Source organism: Equus asinus, chromosome 13, assembly GCF_041296235.1.
Source record: "Equus asinus isolate D_3611 breed Donkey chromosome 13, EquAss-T2T_v2, whole genome shotgun sequence".
Lineage (NCBI taxonomy): Eukaryota > Metazoa > Chordata > Mammalia > Perissodactyla > Equidae > Equus > Equus asinus.
Window position 1 is genome coordinate 50,162,127 of NC_091802.1, and position 21,288 is coordinate 50,183,414.

Sequence of the window (21,288 nt, forward strand, 5' to 3'; positions counted from 1 at the left end):
ATCCTTTCCCGTGCCTTGTGCCCACAAGGACCGTGTGGCCTCCTTTGACGACAGCACCCCCGGAGGGGAGAGCAGCTCGGTCTGCCAAGCAAACACTTGGCATGGCTCAGATTTCCTGGACCGGATGGCGGGCCCGAGCGCAGAGGCCCGCGCGGCGCTGGCCGGGCACAGGATGCACAGCCGGGCGTGCGCATCCCGGGCATCCGCCGGCTCTCGGCCCGCGGCGCAGCTGCCGCAGATCCGCCGGGGCCGCCGCCTCCTCCGGGGTCTGGAAACGGCAGGAATCTCCCCTCCCCGGCCCCGCGTCCTCCCCTTGCAGGGGCCACGGGGCGGAGTCGCCCACCTGTCATCCGAGACGCCCCACGTGGGTCGGCACGGGTGGGGGGTGGGGGTTGAAGGGAGGGAGAAAAGGCAGAGGCGGCGAGCGAGCCAGGAGTGAGAGTGGGGAGGAGAGAGGAGCGGAGGAGACAGGGGAGCTCTCGATAGCCGCGCGGAGAGCGAGCGAAGAGCAGAGGAAGACTAAAGGGGACCTGAGGCATCCAGAGAGGAACAGGTAAGGAGAGTCAGGTGAACAGAAGGAGGGAAGCACCGGGCTGGAGAGAGTGGGGAAAGAAGAGCGGGACTGAAGCAAGGGCTGCGGATAAGGGACCAGGTAAGGCGGAAACAAGAGCAGGAGGAGAAAGATTCGAGGAGGAAGAGGAGCGGGGGAAGAACTGCTGCGGCTGCGCCTTTAAGGTTGCCAAGGCGACGGCTCTGGCCAGAGCGAGGCGCATTGACGTCAGCAGCCGAGCGCTGATTGGCTGCGGCCAGGTCGTTTCCGGTGGAGCCGCCGCGGAGCAGCTATCGCAGAGTGGAGCTGAGCTGGGAGGGAAACGCTGGAAGAGCTCAGCCGGTCGCAGCCTCGGACCCTAAGCCCCGTGCCCGCCGCCGCCCGTCCCCAGGTGAGTGGGGTGGACCGAGGGCCCCGGCGCGGCGAGCTTCGCCGCCCCGCCGCCCGTTTGGAGGCGCTGGACCGATCCAAGATGGCGCCACGGGGAGCGACCTGCAGGCGAACGGCCGCACCCCCTGCCCCTCCCTGGCCCCGGCCCGCGCCTCCCCGCAGGCCTCACGCCCCCGGCCGCGCCCCCGGCCCCGAGTCTGCACCTCCGAGGTGGCCCAGGCCGCCGGGGCGTCCGCTCGGGTGCGAGGCTTCCCGGCCGCCCCGCCCCCTCCTCCTCCGCTGCGCGCTTCCCCCACTCCGCGGCGCCCGGGCCCCCGGCCCTCGGCCGCTCTGCTCGGCCTTCGCGCCCCCGCCGCCTCCGCCCCCGCGCGCCGCGGCCTCCTCGCTCGCCCTCCCACTCTTTCTGAAGGACGATCTCTCGATTTTACCGGAATCCGCCATCGCTTCCCCTAGCGTTTCTGGCTGATCTTGAGACCCAGCAGTTTTTGTTTTCCTCTCTGCTGTCTCCTCCGTATCATGTCCAGCAATCGCCTGCCTTCCCTCTCCTTCCCGAGATTACTCACCCCCCATCTCGCCCCCACGATGATCTTATTAGCCTGGTTCAGAAATTTCCTTTTGTCTCCTTTCACCTCCTTTCCAGATTTTTTTCTCTCTCTGGGGCCGTGGCCACCACTGTGGCCTTCCGACTAGCGTAGGATGAAGGATCGGCCTCCCTTCTTCATTTTGTGGCCTTGACTGTGGCATAAGCGAAATGAAGGGCACTTTCTTGTCCTTTATCTCGAAAATTATGCGGTACCTGTTAACCCCTCCCGCTCAGGGCAGGTGCGATGCCAAACGACTGAACTATGCGAGGGATTCCCCAGAGATTGGTCTTTTCAGCAGAGGATAGAAAGCTAACGCTTCCTCACGATGACCGCAAGGAAATGTTCCTGGCTGGTCTGAGGGGCTGCGGTCTGAATCAGCAAGTTTCTCAGTGTTTTAAATATTTCCTCGCGTGTAATCCTTTTCAAACTGAATTTTATCACAACTGAATTCCCGAGAGAAAGAATCTGAGTGTTTTCTTATGAGTAGAAACAATGCATTGGAAGTCTTAAAGTAGTCGAATAATTTTGAGGGGAAGAAGCTAAATTATTGGGCTCTTAAAAACTACAAGTACAGAATCTAGGTACATTAGATTAAAAATATGAAGACCATGAAATTTGGCTATTCAGTGGTTTATATAGTGACTGCATTAATCTTGAGGCATTTTCGTTAACATGCTACTTTATTACCAGTGTCGTCTTTTTGGTCTTTTTAAGACATCGTTTAAGACAGAAAACCAGTTTCATCTCTTCGACCCACTGCTAATTTTTATCAGCCAAAGACCTGATCTTTGAATGATTTCTCTGATCAGTTGAATACATGTATTGATAGTCCTGAAATATGTCTGAATGTTTTGAAGCATAAAAGATCTGACTTAGTGTTTTTGGGGGCCTTCCGTGCTATTTGAAATGCAGAAAATTCTACTGAAGTGGGTTCTGAGTTCATATGGTTGACTTGGAAAAGTGGCTGATAGAAATGCATCCTAAAGTTAATGAACTTTTTTCTTGAGCGTTTATTTCTGGAATAACAGCATAATTCTTTCTCCTTGCCTCTAATTTATGTGCGTGTCAGGGAGCTACACACTTTCTCACGGTCTGTTAATTAGTCTACTCGTTATTGACCTTTGTCATGAAAGTTGTCAAAACAAAATGAGTAACAGTGTAACACACTAGCTCTTACTCGGGTATTTCTCTCTCTCCCCTTTTAAATTGAAAGTTTCACTTCGGTTTTGTGTGCATTGTATTCTGAAAAGTCGGATTAGTATTGAATTCATTTGCAGAGTGGAGGGCACCTCGATTTGAAGAGATTTTATCTTCTAATCGTAATTGCTTAGTACAGGAATTAGGAGTTGGAAGGAAAACAGTTTGTGACTCTGTCGTTAAATTACTAAACTTTAAATTCCAGGGTACGGTTAGCCTCTCATTATTATATATCTATTTATTTTGCTTCACTGGAAGGTAGTTTGAACCCTCTAAAATTCATTAAATGCAGTTTATCTATTGAATCGTCATGTAAGTTTAAAACTTAATGTTTTAACATTTTCCTGTCCAGATGAAGAAAATGCTGTGACATTTTCCTCTCCAAATCTTTTATCATTTACTTGGCAAGGGTTTTTGTTTTTGTTTTCTTTTAAGGATTTTCCCTCTTACCAGTGGGTAAGTGTGTTATCATTTAGGGCTGGAATCTGGAATAAAAGATTGCTTTTAAAACTTATCTGAGGTTCCTTATGTGTTTTCAAAATTTTTGATTATGCTAGTAGTTGGCTAAGCAGATCCTTTGCTTCAGTGGTTTGCTGGGAGACTGGAGAACACTCCCCTGGGGTAGGAGTTACAGATAGGGAATGTCAGATGTTCTTTGTTGTGCTCACTTGCTTTCACTTAGAGCACTTGTGTGCCCTTGTAATTCTCTGTCCTATTTACCATTTACACACTTCCCACGTGATCGTGATTTCTTTTGCAGGGGCAGAACTGAATGAAATTCCCTCAAGGGCCTGACTCCTCAGCAGCCCGCCTCTGCAGGGGATAGTGGCTCCTACTTCCTCCCAGGAGCTGAGGTTATTGCCTCTCCCTGTTGCTGCCTGCAGAACCTAGATCCTTCAGCCGGAGCTAAATGAAACACTTCTTTGGAAGAATGCTATTTCTCTACATATTTTATTCCCTAGGCCCTATGTCCTTATTTAAAAAAAATCTACTTAGAGAAGAAAATCGTTGTGAATTTGTTAAGTCGAAGACCAAATTGGCATTTTCTGTTCATAAATAGCTTTCTCAGGCATATGTTTTTCCCTCGTAGAGCACCATGGCGTCTGGCAGCACTGAGGAGGAGCGCAGCCTCCGGGAGTGTGAGCTCTATGTCCAGAAGCACAACATTCAGGCGCTGCTCAAGGATTCTATTGTGCAGCTGTGCACTGCGCGACCCGAGAGACCCATGGCGTTCCTCAGGGAGTACTTTGAGAGGCTGGAGAAGGTAAAAATAAACGTGGGGAGATGATGAGGTGACCCTGACTGTTGTTAAATGTAATGCTGTAGAGTGTTGCTAATTTGTGTCTTTTGAAAGAAAAGGAATTCTGACCAAGTAAGACGTCTAGAATAGAATTTCAAAAAAGAAATGCAGTTAAGGCATTTGTAGTAATTTTTAACTTTGTGGTCAGTAGAATTTATCAGAAAACGGATGTGTATGCTGAGTTTCTTGGCTAACAGAGAGTTTGTAAACATGGTTCCTTATAACTGTTTTAATTAATAGATAAAACTGACCAGATAAGATAACTGACTAGGTACAATTGATCAGAAGTAGTGTAGCAGTTCTATCAAATGAGAAATTCTGCAGTACTGGAAAGCAGTTAATGCTTTTCTCTTCAACAAAGACAGTAAACTTTGTAAGCCTTATCCCACCTTTTAAAACCAATGTAGTGAGCCATTTGAGTCTAGCTTGTGACGGATAGGTCAGAAGTTCTGAGTTAGTAACGTCTGTTTTCCTGGAGGATGTGTCTCAGATGAATCCACTCTGGGCAGAGATATCAAGATTGATGCTTGTCAGGATTTTGCTTTATGTTCAGTTTTGGTCAGGACTTGTTTCCTCCTGAAAAAAATTAATCCAGTTTTTATTCTTTGTCGTTCATCCTCATTGCGTGTATGTGTGGCCTAAGCAGTGGCATACGCTTTTCTAAGCAAAATGCTGTTTGCGTCAAGGATGCTGTTTCAGTTAATTTCCCTCAGGAAATGGTGAAGGAGAAAGTCTGGATTGGTAAATGTTTTGAGTAGTTTGATTTGCTTCTGTAAGTCAGTGAGATAAATTTACAGATTTTCTTATGTATATTGAAGTTTGATTGGTTCATAATGATTCTAAACCAACAGGGGCCTTTCTTAGGTGTATGATCATTAATTATCTAATATGTAATAGAAATATTTGTACTATATCACACTGGTTTGGACAGTTTCTTAATCAGCATAATTTATTAGTAACAATCTGTTTATACTAAGATTTAAAAAATGTTGGGGTGGCTCATTGATCAAGCGTTTTCTACTGTGTTTTTGAAAAGCTATTTGTTAAAATTGATGTTTAGTACCTTGATTAGAATAATTAAAAACAGCAACAACAAACAACTAAAGACTAACCAGTCCCTATGAATGTAGCCTTGCTGGCTTGGAATTGTGGTAGAAAGCGCAGTTTTGTCTTATTTAAGCAATTCTAAATAGTTAGTGAAATATTGTAGAGCCAGGCTGATGTGGGCGTTCCCTGTTTTGAAATAAAGTGCGTTCCTGGAGATCTGGTTCTGAAATGGGTCATTGTAAGGCGATCCCTCTTTCTCTTTGGACATCAGTAGAAGCCGTCAGATGGGATGAAGTTGGTGAGACATTAAGTGTGTCTCTTTTTATAGGGAGCATTGCATGCGTGGTGCTGGTTTCAGAGCCTGTGCTCTAACCGAGGGGGGAAGCAAGAAATCAAACTTTCTTTGCAGATGGGATTTTTAGATTTAATGTGCGTTGGCTTCTTTACCTCTTAATAAACATCACAGCTTAACACACTTTTTCCTGTAATTCAGAGGTCTTTGTTCACTTGCGTAATTCCTTTAGCCAGGGTTGATTATAGATATCTGGACTTTGAAGTAACTAGATTTTCAACAGGTCATTGTTCTCTACATGAGGTATTAGGTTTGTATGTCTGAAAATATGCAGTCATGTTCTTGTCACCTGCTTCCCTATGTTAACCAAGGTTCATGTTTCTGGTACCCTCAACTACTCAGTAAGAAATATGCCAAAAAAACCTCTCACAGTCAGTCCTTGAAAGCTTCTGCATTTTACTTCAGACTGTCATTTGGTATTTGAGTCATCTTTTATGCATGTATTTATTAGAACCTTGCCTGTCTGATAGATCAGAGGAATTTTAATAGCTACGACTATTGAGTGTCTCCTGTGTGCCAGGTACTGTGTGAAGCACTTTACATATATACATTCTTGTTATTTCAAATGTATGAGGTAGGTGATGACCACCATTTTACAGAGGTAGCAGGTAAAACTAAGAGAACTTAAGGAACTCGACTGTGGTCATGGAGTGTAGTTAGCCTGTGTTGCAGCAGCATACCACCCCCAAATTTCAGTGGCTTACTACAAAAGCCTTATTCCTCAGTCATTGGAGGCTCTTCTGGCCTCAGCCCGTCTTGTCTTCTTGACTCCATATGACTTGTTCTGGGGCTGAGTGGAAGGAGTAGGCACTATGTGCACCATGCTGTTCTCAAGGCAGGGAAGGATCAGGTGCTCAAGGCGGACAGAGCCAAACCATACAAGCAGACATAGTATGGCGTGTCCATTTAGGTTCCGTGGCCAAAGCAGGTCATATGGCCAAGCCCCAAGTCAGTGGGGTGGGAAGTTTACTTAGCCTAGAGGGAAGAGTGGAATAAGGGCAGGGAGGGAACAAGTAATTGTTGGAAACATGTTAAGTAAGTGAGGGGGACAGAATCTGAACTTAAAACTCTAGAGCATAATGCTGTTAAACAGTAAGTAGACTGGGAGGGGTTTTCGGGTTTTTTTGGTTTTTGTTTTAATGAGAGAGAACTAAGAGGGAGGAGACTGACAGCAGAATCACAATAGCAAGAAAAAGGATTAAAAAATGTATCATAATACATATTCGAAATCCATGATCTCAATAATGGCTCTGAGTTGTTAAGATTAGGTTATATCTGTTTGCTGTTAAAGACCAGAACCCGTGAAACATTGTTAAAATTGAAATGCTTTTGGTACTTCAAAATTATCTTAAAAATTTAGTTGGATAGAATACAGTTCTAAATGCGATGTCATTTGTGAATTTCTTTTGAAATTTTTGTGAAATGCCAGTGACAAGTTTGGGGGTAGAATTTGTGTTTTCATTTGTACTCTTAAACTTCGAACTTTGAGGAGTCTTCAGTTTTAAAGTTCTGTGTTAATATGGAGTGGGAAAACCTTACTCATTATTGGAATTACTAGAATGAAAATTAGTGCATTTTCTTTTTTTTTTTTTTAAGATTTTATTTTTTTCCTTTTTCTCCCCAAAGCCCCCCAGTACATAGTTGCATATTCTTCGTTGTGGGTCCTTCTAGTTGTGGCATGTGGGATGCTGCCTCAGCGTGGTTTGATGAGCAGTGCCATGTCCGCGCCCAGGATTCGAACCAACGAAACACTGGGCCGCCTGCAGCGGAGTGCGCGAACTTAACCACTCGGCCACGGGGCCAGCCCCAAAATTAGTGCATTTTCTAAAAAATATATATATATTTTAAATTGGTTACAAATTTGCACATGCTTCAAAATTCTGCAGGTACAAAAAGGTATAACAATAAAAAGTTTTCTTCCCACTCCTCCTGTTCCTTGAATGCAGGCTGTATTCTACAGATAATGTATGGAAATTTACAGGCAAATTCATATATCAGAGAGCTTTCTGGTCTTTTCCAGTATGTGCATGGCGTTCCGTTGTATTGCTATGCTGTAATTTATTTAATCACCATTTTGATTGCTTCCAGTGTTTTACTATTAAAAACAATGATATGTTATGAATAACGTTGTATATAGGTAATTTTACCTATATGCACATCTTAGAATAAATTCCTGGAAGTAGAATTACTAGATTATTCAGCCGAGGTAAATTCATTTGTAATTAAATATACAAATATATTAAAGGTTTTTTTGTTATATTTTTTATTGTGTTTTTTTCTTAGTTGAAAATGAGCAAATCCAGAGAAATGAGGAAAATAAAGCCAACCCCTCCCTCCAAAAAAGAAAAAAAAAATCAGGCATGGTTCTAATAGAAATAATACTTCTAATACCTTGATGGTTATCGCTTTAGACTTTTTCTTGCTACATATATATAGTTCTTTTATTTGTCTTGATGCCAAAAGCCAAGCTGAGTACCATGCAGGAGAAAAAGGCATCTCTTTAATTTTTTATCAAAAAACTTTCTGAAATAATCAGTAAATGCTAAAAATTTGTTTAGATTTGAAAGATGGTTTAGAAAAATAATGGAGAATGAATCACATGAATGAGAAAGTAGTAGATAACATGTTCTTGTTTTTTTCCTCTTTGTTTTACGTTGGGCATAACAACTCATTTTTTACTGCAGACCTGAGAGGAATTTCTTTTTAAGGCCCTAGATCTGAAAAATAAGAATGTTAAAATGTTCATTCAGTTTTTGTAGAATTGGTTTAATAAGTTTTTAAAAGCAGATAAAGTTTTTCTTGTTTTAACTTGGAGTGTCAACCCTGATAGTAATAAAGAATACTTTTAGGTCTGCTGGGAGAAGTATTGTCAGATCTGAACTTATTTGAATTCTTGGTGACTGTCACATTGTTTCATTATTTATGTCTGAGACTCCAGCTAGAGTATGAATTGCACAGGCTCAGGACTCTCTCCTGTTGGTTTTCATATTCTCCTTGCTTAGGGTAGGCTTGGCGTGGCAGATCCAGAGAATATTTCCTCCATTAATGAAATAGCCCAGTAGTCCAGACATTCTTGAAGCTCTCTGCTGTGCCTGGGTGGTTATTCCTAAATCACCTTCTTTTGGGGAGCAGAGAGTCTCATGCTATCTGTAACAGCATACAAAAAAATCTCAGTCCCCAGGATTCTATTTTGCAGTTTATTACTGTTGTGTGCAATGTAAATTGTTTTCCATGTATTATTATATTGAGTATCTGATTTTTTACTTGCATGTTACGTGTCCTTGTACTAATGGTTTTTGTTCATTAATAAGTGTAATATCTATTATCTGTTACTGTCCTTCAGAGTGTTTCTTTGCAAATTTGTTTCTCCCATTTTTTCCTGTTTGGAATTGGCCTTTTCCTCTTAACTTTTACATTGGTAATAGAGGAAGAGATGTGAAGTGACTGAGATGGACTGTCATTGGAATATGAGAATACCAGCTTTAGATGCTGAGGGAGCTCATTTTGTAAACCTATAATTTTTTTCAGGAGGAGGCAAAACAGATTCAGAATCTGCAGAAAGCAGGCACCCGTGCAGACTCAAGGGAGGATGAAATCTCTCCTCCTCCACCCAACCCAGTGGTTAAGGGCCGGAGGCGACGAGGTGCTATCAGTGCTGAAGTCTACACGGAGGAAGATGCTGCATCCTACGTTAGAAAGGTTGGTATCCAAACACTGGGGAAATGTTTTCGGGACTCATGCGGTAGTCATCTCGTCGCCTTGGATGAGTGCATGCACTGTTTTGAATGGTTACACAAACAGGATGGCTCAGACTCCGTCCTGTACAGTTCTTGGGTACCACGGAGCAGGTTTCTGTAGTAACATGCCATCAGAGGAAGTAACTTAATAGTGAGTATAAAACAGTGCATAATTGCATTTGGGGGTTTTCTTTTCCATGTTGTTGTTTTGCAGTAGAAGAAGCAGGCGGTACTCCTTTTTCTCTTGAATCATAGTGTCCATTTTTTGACATCCTGTAATTCACGTTGTAACTTTTAACCTTTAATCCTGTAAACTTCATTCATCCTAATTGGCTCTTCCTTAGAACCAGCTTGCCATTTTGAATTATGCTATTAGCCTGAGGGGGAAGAGAATTGTCCCGGCAAAGGGCTTGTTGGGCCAGCCCTGATGGTCTAGTGGTTAAAGTTCAGGGCCTGGGTTCACTTCCTGGTCATGGAGCCACACCACCCTTCTGGCAGTTGCCATGCTATGGTGGTGGCTCACACAGAAGAACTGGAAGGACTTACAACTAAGATATACAACCATGCACTCAGGGGCTTTGGGGACAAAAGGAGAAAAACAAGGAAAATTGGCAACAGATGTTACTTCAGGGCAAATCCTTCTCTGCCAAAAAAATAAAAAAGAATAAAGATTAAAAATGACTGTCATAAAATGCTTAGTTTTGCTTCAGAATAATGACCTTGGTCAAGGTGTTTTTGATTTACTTCTTTAGTTGTTGACTAGGAATCAAATACCAGCCTTTAAATACAGGTCTGGTTGTAGGCAAAGGGATTAGTCAGTCAATATTTGTTGAGTTCTTTGTAGATCAAAGATAGTACAAGTGTGTTGTGTTGAAAATATTTAACTCAAAGCAGTTTTGTTTAAATACATTAATGTAACTTGACATTTAATTGAATTGCAGATTCCAAACATGAAATGTTTTTGGTTTATGGATTGTCGTTTGATCTTCTGTTCTTTTCCAGGTTATACCAAAAGATTATAAGACAATGGCTGCTTTAGCCAAAGCCATTGAAAAGAATGTGCTGTTTTCACATCTTGATGATAATGAGAGGAGGTAGGTACCGGTTCTGTGTTATACTGTTTTTCCAGTATGGCCGTGGTCCCAATCTGGTCTCATCGTTGTTGCAAGTTTTAAGGCTCTGACTAATCGTTCACCTGATGACGATCCACACTGAAAATCTGGGAGCTTTAATTCTAAGGTAAATGTTTGAAATCTGTAAAAGAGGCTCATGAAATGTAACACGGGCCCTTTTCTCCCTTGCAGTGATATTTTTGATGCTATGTTTCCTGTTTCCTTTATTGCTGGAGAGACTGTCATTCAGCAAGGTAAGGGCTGCTGCTTCTCTGGCATGCAGTATTATTATGGGAGAGGAAACTGTAGGATTTTTTTTGTTTTTGAGGAAGTTTAGCCCTGAGCTAACACTTGCTGCCAGTTTGCCTCTTTTTTGCTGAGGAACTTTGGCCCTGAGCTAACATCCATGCCCATCTTCCTCTACTTTATATATGGGACACCTACCACAGTGTGGCTTGACAAGCAGTGCATAGGTCTGCACCCGGGATCCGAACTGGTGAACCCTGGGGGGCCGAAGCAGAATGTGCAAACTTAACTGCTGGGCCATGGGGTCAGCCCCAGATTTTTTTTATTGAGGTTTGTTTTCCCCTTTCAGCCTACATTTTCCTTCTGTTATACTGTTGGATTTTCCTTTTTTTTTTTTTTAAAGTAAAATCCTTGGAGCTGAAAGGTACTCTCTCTCTAAGGGACTAATACGTCCCTAACATCAATACAGTTTTGTTTATAGTAACTCTTAAAGGAAATTCCTGCGTTTTTATTTTCAATATTGTATGTAATGTGAGAACCATGTGTATTTCGTATATCTTTTACATTGATTATTAACCATTTATAAAGTAGGAAATAAGCAAAGCACTTAGATTCTTCATTGTATAGCCCATCTATTTATGAGGTTCTGTGCCTTCTGCTGATTCTTACCTCGTTGTCTACGAAGACTAACGTGGATCTAATCTTTTGGGTAACCCCCCTTTTTGCCTTCTTCACTCTTGATATTTTCATGGGTCTTCATGATCCATATATTCCTCTATTTAGTGACAGTCTGATACTTTGTTGCTTACTATTTGAGTTGTTTCTTGTCTGGTGTTATAGGTGATGTAGCAGTTAGTACCTTGTACACATGTGGCTTTGTTTTGTTTTGTTTTTCAGAGGTATTCTTCACTATGAGATGACTAAAAAATTGATCAGTCTGATGACTTTCAAAATATATTGCTGGATTTTTTTTCTGAAAGATTATGTTAATTTATAACATACTCTTCCCTCACAGCACTTCTATAAAATAAGTTTATTATTTTATATTCTTTTGGTAGTTTTGATTTGTGTTAATTTTATTAATATGCTTCTAACTTTTTTTACTCTCCTCTCTTTTAGGTGATGAAGGAGATAACTTCTATGTGATTGATCAAGGGGAGATGGATGTAAGATTTAATAATAGCAGAAATATGTTGATAATTTTAAAAGTCAGTGTACTGATATTTATTATTTCTAGGAGTTTCTGAAGTGCTATCAGAGCCCTTGTATGTCAAATTCCATTACCACCTTTTGCCAGATATTTTAATGACAGGGAAACTTTTTTTTAAAAGTAATTTCTTTAGCCATACATATTGTTAAAAACTTTTGCTGGAGTAGTGATTAAGGTGTGCATGTATGCTGTGGAGTAAAACAGATGTGAGGGAGAGTCTTGACCCAACCATTAGCTATGAGACTTGGTACAGCTTTCTTGATGCTGTAAGTTTTGTTTACAAATGAAATGGGGATAATAATAGCATTGTTCTCATAGGATTATTAGGAAACTCAGTGCCTTATGCAGGTAAAATGCTTAGCACAGTGCTCTGTAAATGTATATGGTTGTTGTTAATGCTTAGTTCACCCTTTTTGCCCTGATCATCCTTACAGAGTACCTTTTTCTTATCAGATATTAAACCAGGTAAATCACAGACACTCTAAACTTATTTAACTCATTGTCAGAAGTCAGCTATTTTGCAGTGTACTGAAAACGTAATAGATTCTTTGTTTTTAAACAAAGTTCAGGATTCTGACCCTTTAAAAATGTTTGAGGGTTTTTAATACACGTATTTGTGTATGTAGAAAAAACCAATTCTCTTATGTCACTTGCATTTTAGGTCTATGTCAATAATGAATGGGCAACCAGTGTTGGGGAAGGAGGGAGCTTTGGAGAACTTGCTTTGATTTATGGAACACCGAGGGCAGCCACTGTCAAGGCAAAGACAAATGTGAAATTGTGGGGCATCGACCGAGACAGCTATAGAAGAATCCTTATGGTAAGACACCATGGTTTTTGGAGTGTGATTTGGAATTCCAGTCTGTGACGCTAATGTTTGAAGAACAGCACCAAATTAAAATGATAATATTTCTTGCTTTTAGTGATTGAATGCTTTGCATTAAGTCCAGTGTAGCACATTTTATTATGCCATTTGAGATAGTGATCTTTTAGAACAAAGATTTGGCCAGAAATAACATGGGAAACAAATGTGGCCTGTATGTAATGGTCAGCTCATATTTGGCAGTCTCTCCATTTGCTCATAGGCACATCTTCACTTACCTAATTGTTGCACATCACAGATAGCCTGATAGGTACTGCTTCTAAGTGCATAAAGTTATTTAAGGCCATTCAGAAGCAGCTTCCCTAAACTGAAAGTGAGTTATCAGTGATGCACATGTCATGTCCCCTCCCAGTAAACGAATAAACAAAATAATAAAACCATTGGAACATTCTGCTCTTAAAGTCAGACTTTTTGAGAACTTTGTGACAGATTTATAGAGTAGCTTTGGATGTTTACGTTCCAGCTAATGGCATTAGTCATCTTGAATGATTTTCTTAAATTTTTGCAGTGCATGTCTGGTGATTTGATACTATGCAGTTGGATGTACTTTGAAAATTTTCTGTATTTGGGGGGGTGTGTGTATGCATGTATGTATAAAAATATTTATAAGTATATAAATTGCCAAGGCAGTTTACTTTGTAAGGCATGTTTACTATAGAGGACTGTGTGTTTCTCCCTCTCTTTCCCCCGTATATATTTAATTAACTTTCTGGATATGACAACTTGGTTAAGTTTGGGGCTTTGGCACTTTTTTTTGTTTTTATTTTTGGGTCTTGTGGTAGCAGTTATATTTCTTTAGTGGAGGATTGGGGTGGTGGGGCAGGACCCCAGGCTGGAAAAATATTCAGCTGGAAATACATATTCAGCTATAATCACATATATATTACTGGGTTGTTTTTTTTTTTTTTGAGAACTGATCATTTGCTTATTTGACATTTCACTAATTGGTGCTAGGACCCTTCTTTGGCCATATACCTTGTATTCCTTTTAGGAGTTGGTAAGAGCTTTTTATTGAGCTGAAGAGAGGGCCTTACCATCTTCAAATGAAGAAAAGTAATCACATATTAAGAAGCAGCAGCAGCAAGCTTTGACTTCTCTTTTTTTTATTTACTTGAAACTTAATATTTATTATTTCACAACATTATGTGATAAGTACACATTTTTGAGAGATGATTTTTGTTACTTTTTTCATTTTTAGGGAAGCACACTGAGAAAGCGGAAGATGTATGAGGAGTTTCTTAGTAAAGTGTCTATTTTAGGTAAGTTTTGGAAAACTGCATGGAGAATTGTTAAATTGAAGTGTTAACGATAGTTAAGGAAACTCTATTGTATTTCATAAAAACTGCTCTAGTTATCACCTCATCGTCTTTTTGTTAACAGTAGTGAAAACACATGGAATTTTTATTTGATAGAGTTGAAGTTTGACTAAGTTAGAAATAATTTTCAAGTGTGTTGAATTTGCCTAGTATATGACAGATGTCTTAATTAGAAATGATTGGACCTGGGAAAAGCTTTCTGGAATCATGTGCTATTCATTCCTCCTGGAGAGAGCAAAAGGCTAGAAGTGTCCTTCTTTTGACTATGGACAGTCACAGTTATTCACCCTGTGACTTCTGTCTTTCTTGGTCCATCAGTGAGTTTATTGGTTTATGAAAATGAGTATTTCCAGGAGTGCATTTCCTCTGTAGAAAGATCAGGTGTCATTTGCTGCTTCCTCTGAAAAAATGCCACAAGTTTTTTGAAATTTAGAACAAAGCAGATTAATTGGAGATATTTCTATATGTTTTATTATGTGGAGTTAGAGACATTGTTACAACCTGTTCTTCATTGGGAGGGGAAATGGCAATTTTTTTTTTTTTAAGATTTTATTTTTTCCCTTTTTCTCCCCAAAGCCCCCCGATACATAGTTGTATATTCTTAGTTGTGGGTTCTTCTAGTTGTGGCACGTGGGATGCCACCTCGGTGTGACTCCATGAGCGGTGCCATGTACGCACCCAGGATTCGAACTGACGAAACACTTGGGCCGCCTGCAGCGGAGCGCGTGAACTTAACCACTTGGCCACGGGGCCGGCCCCAGAAATGGCAATTTTTATAAGATAATAGTCCTCTGCCATTGTTTTGTTTTAGTGAATTGACTTTTCCCCCTTTATTTGTCCTTTCTCTAAAATGGTTACTTTTGTTTAGTGTCTTGGGTGCTCATTTGGCGTTTGGGAACAAAAGTTATTTTCTATTCTTCTTGTGGGTTTCATAAATAAATTCCATTCATAGATCAGTTATTTCTCCGAACCTCTGGAATAATATGGATGGTGACACTGTTACTTTTGGGCCCTGTAATTGTAGGTTTGGTTTGCATTGATGATAGTCTTTAGGAGTACTTAACAATTGCATTTTTTTATTCGTTTACCGTTGGGTACAGTTGGTATAAATTAACCTGGCCACTGGGCTACTGAAGTGAGGATCAAAGGGTTATCGTGGATAGTAGGAGCATCTTGCTGAGACTAGAGGTAATTGAAGAAAGGTGCTGTGTTTAATCTGAGACACTGCTAGAGTATTGAATTGGCATGGCTAGTTGGTTGACTGTCTTTATACTTTTTGTTTTGGCATTTTTAGCAACACCAAATAACGTAGAGAAATTCTTTTGCTTCTTGCCTTCCAGAATCTCTGGACAAGTGGGAACGTCTCACGGTAGCCGATGCATTGGAACCGGTCCAGTTTGAAGATGGGCAGAAGATTGTGGTGCAGGGAGAACCAGGGGATGAGTTCTTCATTATTTTAGAGGTAAAGAACTCTGCATTTGATACTTTAAAAAGTTGTACATCGTAAGAGAGAAAAAGGGGGTAATTCTGATGTATAGCTTTAGTTTTTTTTTTTTTAAAGATTTTATTTTTTCCTTTTTCTCCCCAAAGCCCCCTGGTACATAGTTGTGTATTCTTCGTTGTGGGTTCTCCTAGTTGTGGCATGTGGGAGGCTGCCTCAGCGTGGTCTGATGAGCAGTGCCATGTCCGCGCCCAGGATTCGAACCAACGAAACACTGGGCCGCCTGCAGCGGAGCGCGCGAACTTAACCACTCGGCCACGGGGCCAGCCCCTATAGCTTTAGTTTTTAAAAATACGTGACAGTTTTATTTAAAAATTGTGTTTCACTTTGAACTACTGTTGTTTGGTTTTTTGCCAGGCCACCACATTTTAAATGAGTTTGAGTCTGAATTCTGGAAGGGCTATTCATGAAATAAAAGCCAAATTTTGACCTACTCAAATTAATTAAAATTAATCCTTATCATGCAAGCCAGACAAAACTCAACCATTTAGCATAACAAACTATTATGGTTCTGCACCATCCTTGTTAAAATCATGTGTTTTAGGCTGTTTGGCAAACAGGACCAAAGGTGATTATTTAAATTCTAAAAGTTACTATGTTTTATATCTTCACAGTCTATGGAAATATATAGCAGATACTTTTATCTGCTATGCAGACTCAAATAGCAGATTTTTTGTGAATGAGGCTCAGTAGATGCTAATTGGTTTTATTTAAACCGGGGATCATGGGACTCTTTCTGTAAAGGGCCAGATGGTAAGTAATTTAGGCTTTATGAGCTGTAGGGTTTCTGTGCTGAAGACTCACTTCTGTGGTCATAGTACAAAAGCAGCCATAGACAGTGTGTAAATAGTGTGGTGTTCCTATAGGATTTTATTTACAAAAACAAGGCAGTGAGCTTGGATTTGGCTCTCCAGCTGAAGTTTGACGAGTCTGAACTCTTTAAGTACCTTGGCTTGATGAGAAGAACCCATAATGGGCTGCTGGGTAAATAGGAATTGAAGCTCATGTAGTGACTCGTTTCAGTCACCTTTTGTCATATGGACACAGAGGATTTGAAATAACTGCCGAATACTTTTTTTTTTGCAAAGTAGCTAAAATTGCATAGGATATTTAAAATGCCATCCCTGGATTTGAAAGTATTTATTTATTAGTTTTTTGCTGATTTTATCATAGGGTTCTGCTGCTGTGCTGCAGCGTCGGTCAGAAAATGAAGAGTTTGTTGAAGTGGGAAGATTGGGGCCTTCTGATTACTTTGGTATGTGGATTTCCTTACAGTAAATACATAGTTGCTTTAAGTCACCTCTCTGTGAGATATTGTCGTCTTCCATAATTTTGTCTTTTCTTCTGAATTTTGTTTTTTAATTGCCATCATTTTTGGCTCTCAGAGAAATAGTGTGAGATTTTGACCTCTACTCGGTTAATAATTAAGTTATTGATTGTCTCATATCTGAGTTGTTTCTTCCGAAGTGTAGATGTGATTGGCCTGTACTAAGTTGTTAAGAGGAATCAAGACTTATGTTCTCTTTTTTTCTCAGGAGGGCGCCTCCAAAACAGCGTTTCCCACAGAGTTAGCCAACTCTTACCCTTCTCCTTTCCCTTCTCCAGGTGAAATTGCACTACTGATGAATCGTCCTCGTGCTGCCACGGTGGTCGCTCGTGGCCCTTTGAAGTGTGTTAAGCTGGACCGACCTAGATTTGAACGTGTTCTTGGCCCGTGCTCAGATATCCTCAAACGAAACATCCAGCAGTACAACAGTTTCGTGTCACTGTCTGTCTAAAGTCTGCCTCCTGTGCCTCCCCTTTCTCCTCTCCCCAGTCCATGCTTCACTCATGCAGACTGCTTTATTTTCTCTGTTTGCAGCGCCACGTGGCCACTGGCATCGCAGCTTCTTGTCTGTTTATATTAAAAGTTGCTTTTATTGCACCGTTTTTAATTTGGAGCATTAACTAAATGCTCATACACAGTTAAATAAATAGAAAGAGTTCTCTGGAGACTTTGCTGTTACTGCTTCTCTTTGTGCAGTGTTAGTGTTCAGCCAGGGCCATGCGTGCCATGCTTTTTGGTGAGGGCAGATCCCTGCACCAAACGAATTACCATAGAGTAATGATGTAACAGTGCAAGATTTTTCTTAAGTGACATAATTTCCCAGTTATCATAAGCATATTTCAGACTGTGGCCATATGTGCTGTATTTCTTTATAGAATAAATGGTTTCTCATTAAGCTCTAAGGATTAGAAAAAAATGGATGTAGAAAAATCTTAGTATAGTAGAAAGACATCTGCCTGTGTTTAAACTAGTTGAAAGGTGGAAAAATGCCCATTTTTGCTAATTATCAGGTGGATATGATCTGTTCAGTTTTTTCTTTTCAACTAGAATTTTTGTTGAGCAAATTTGCCTGGTTTTGTTTATATCATGTTGTTAATGTTCCCTCTCCAATTCTAAAATAATGTTTAGGTGTGGCTGTGTACACCTGCCTTTTGAAACCAAAATCATAGGCTGCAAATATTGGATTATGATTTAACTGCATCTGCCTCAGCTCACAAATTCTGAGTAGACCTTTATTTATCCAGCTAGTGCCAAATATTGACTATAGATGCTGAATTGAGAATGAGAATTTGAGGTCTACACTCTTGATTGTTAACTTGGAGCTTTTGGTTAATGTGCATCTTTCAGTTGACTGCAGGATAATCTGTGCTCATTAAATACTGATCAAGGAGATTGGATGTGCTGGGGATAGATAGAATAGATGGAACAAATGTCATAACAGAAAGATGGAGGTGATGTTGCTAAAGGGAGAAATGCCCGGTGGACAAAGTTCAGTGTTGGGAACTTTGCCCCACTAAATTCATTGGGGCATGAGATTTGAGGGTTTTTTTTTTTTTACTTCGGTTTAACTTTTTTCCTTCCTTTGTACATCAGCTAGAACTTACGGTGTGCTGCAGGAGGTAGGGTAGGATGTGTCTGTGTTGTTTCAAATTGGTCTAAAAGGCCATCCTGCTGAAAGTTCTGCTTTCCTATCAAGCATTTATTTCTCTGGCAAACTTTTTTGTTTTTTTAAAGTAAACTTGTGTTTTGAGTCTTAACTGTATTTCAGTATTTTCCAGCCTTATCAACCTTATGTGTTACATTATTCCATGTGCACCAATGACACCCAACCATTTATTTTTATTATTTTTTTAAGCAAAATTTCACAGTTCCATAATCTGGGCACTTTTCTTTTCATTGTGGTTTATATATAAGGTAGAGTTATACTTGGGAGTGACTGCAAGCATTTTTCCATCTGTGTGCAATTGGCTCTCATTATGAATCCCGTCTCCTACTCTTTCCCAGGCAATTTAAATTGGTCATGGTAGGTTTTCTTTTCATAGATATGAACAGTTTTTAGGTTGTAACTAACTTTGAAGTATAAATCTGGGGAAGAGGTTTTATTTACATTATTGTGGGATAGAAAGCCACCTTATTACAAATTTTTTATTTTTCAAAATCTACATTAGATGAGGGTTTTCTGATCTGTATTTTGTGTTTAGCTACCTTTTTATATTTAAAAAGTTAAAAATAAAAATTATGTTCTCGTTAGCTTAAAGCTTGATTTGATCTTTGTTTAAATGCCAAACTGTACCTAAATGAATTATTTAGAATGCCATAAATTTGCACAGTTTCATATATGTATATAATTATGTTCTTGTATATTTAGATACGTATAATGCTTTCTAAATGAGTTTTCCTCTTAAATCATTTGGCTTGCTGTTTACTCCCTTTTGTAGTTTTTAATCTAAGAAATTTTAAGTCTAAATTTAAAAATTACCACATTTAAAGCTTTATCTTTGTGCAATCTGAGTATATGTGAGAAATCACAATTGGCGTAATTTGTCTGAGTTGATATCCAGAGCTTTAGAAGTCATTATTTCTGGGCTTGGTAAGTGAATTTTTGAGATCTGTTGCTGTAGAAAGTATAGATGGCCAAAGGACCATTTTGTGTTGTTTCCTGGTTACTAGTCTGATTATACTCTGTGTGCTAATATACTCTATTCTTTTTGTTATAGATTGTCTTAACGGTAGGTCAAGTAATAAAAAAAATTAATTTAAATTCTTAAATGAATCAGTTTTTCTTCCCTTTCTCCTTTCTTTCTCTCCTTCTTCCTCTCCCCCAGAATCTCATAATCTGGTGGGCAAGAATGAAAATAGAAAGTGAATTATAGGATCAGTATTTTGCAAGAGCAAAATGTTTGTTTTCAGTGTTTTCCATGCTGGTTTGTCGAAGAATGAATCTGAAAACCTTGCTTAAAGGGTAATTGAGATGTGGCAGATCTGTTTACTGAGTAATGGAAGGAAAAGATTAAATCAAAAGGCAAAGATTTCCTTTTTATTGAAGACAAACTGGTTCACTGGCCTTGGAACTTTCCCAGGCTTAACGGGGGAACATCATTTCTTTGTCACCATATTCTTTGGTTTAAGTTTAACAGATGCATTTAGATATTTAGGTATGCTTGTATATTTTGTGTATATAAAGTCTTATTTCTGATGTTCCTCATTTCTGAGCAGTGAAATAATTAAGTTGTACTCATTAGTGTATTGGTATTAATTTCTTTACATCCAATGAAGTTGGAGATATGTTGTATTCTAGAGCATTCTTTAATTTGTGCTGCTTGATAACACATGCACCTTGTCCTCATTCAGTAGTCTTCCCTCAACCCATCAGAGTTGGAACCTTTAGAGTCACAACAGAATATAACTGAAGAAAATTTTGTTTCTTTAGTTACTCTTGACTGTACTGCTTATAGTTTAATTCTCCCTCTAAAACATTTGCTCATATAGAATCGTTTTTTGTTTCTTCATGACTTAAATATTGACATTTTAAACTTGAAGTAGCATGATGTCAGTTTTATTTCTTTCCTTTTTTTAAAAAATGGTTTTATTTCCTCCAGTCATTGATTTCAGCCATGCTCTATTGAATCTCCCGTTGCTTTTTCTTTTTTGAGGAGGATTAGCCCTGAGGTAGCACGTACAAGTCTTCCTCCACTTTATTTGTGGGTTGCTGCCACAGCATGGCTGACAAGCAGTGTAGGATCTGAACCTGCAAATCTGGGCTGCTTAAGTGGAGCATGCTGAACTTAACCACTGTGCCATGGGGCCTGCCCTCTCTCGGTTTTCTTAATACTGCTTTATCTCCAACCACAGATTAATAGCTGAACCTTCTTAGTATTTTCTTAAGGCTCTGGCAGTGTATTTCTAGATGAGCTAAAACAATTATTGAGAAGCAATGACTACATCACCCTTTAATGTGTCCCCCAAAGTCTCTCTCAAAATAGCTCTCAGTAAAGGCTATTGATAGGAGAGTTAAAAAGGGGGGAATCCTAAATCTCTCCCTTCTTACCCTCTGGAGCTTTAAATAGAAATCAGTGTTGTTGTGTACATACAAAGTTAAAATTTGTTTATTGACCTAAGTTCAGAGCTGTGACTTCAGTGGCTTTGTGATTTTAAAAGTCACCACTAGATGGAGAGCTTTTTTACCATCTTTGTTAATTTCAAAATGAGTTACAGTGATCCTCATTAATCATGGGTGCTGTGTTTGCAAATTTGTAACCCCAAAATCAACATTTGCAGCCCTCTCACAGTTGTTCTGTGACGAGTGGAGTGGTGAAGAATTTGAGTCTTCAAATTCTCTGTGCCCAGCTGAGTTCGAATGCTTTGCCTTCTTTTGGCTCTCATACTGTAATCAGATGTCCTCTTCATGGTCTCTTTAGTGCCACTTTTTGCATTTTTGTGCTGTTTGTTGGTGATTTCACTGTTAAAATGGCCCTCAAATGTAGTGCTGAAGTATTCGCTAGGGTTCCTACGGGCAAGAAGGCTGTGGTCTGCCTT

At 40.0% G+C, this 21,288-nt stretch overlaps 1 protein-coding gene across 2 annotated transcripts; it reads left to right on the forward strand.

Moving 5' to 3' along the window:
- Positions 1–161: 161 nt before the first annotated feature.
- On the forward strand, positions 162–19,521 carry PRKAR1A (protein kinase cAMP-dependent type I regulatory subunit alpha). 2 transcript variants are annotated; one of them, XM_070483499.1, is made up of 12 exons: positions 162–553; positions 736–941; positions 3,812–3,985; positions 8,949–9,119; positions 10,160–10,251; positions 10,462–10,523; positions 11,635–11,681; positions 12,387–12,545; positions 13,807–13,867; positions 15,265–15,386; positions 16,599–16,680; positions 17,031–19,521. In XM_070483499.1, exons 3-12 carry the CDS (start codon positions 3,818–3,820, stop codon positions 17,201–17,203), a joined length of 1,137 nt encoding a protein of 378 aa, XP_070339600.1. In that variant the 5' UTR covers positions 162–553; positions 736–941; positions 3,812–3,817; the 3' UTR covers positions 17,204–19,521. The 2 variants fall into 2 exon arrangements, with proteins under 2 accessions (XP_070339600.1, XP_014703157.1); XM_014847671.3 differs by lacking the exon at positions 736–941 and having other exon boundaries at positions 203–553.
- Positions 19,522–21,288: the final 1,767 nt, after the last annotated feature.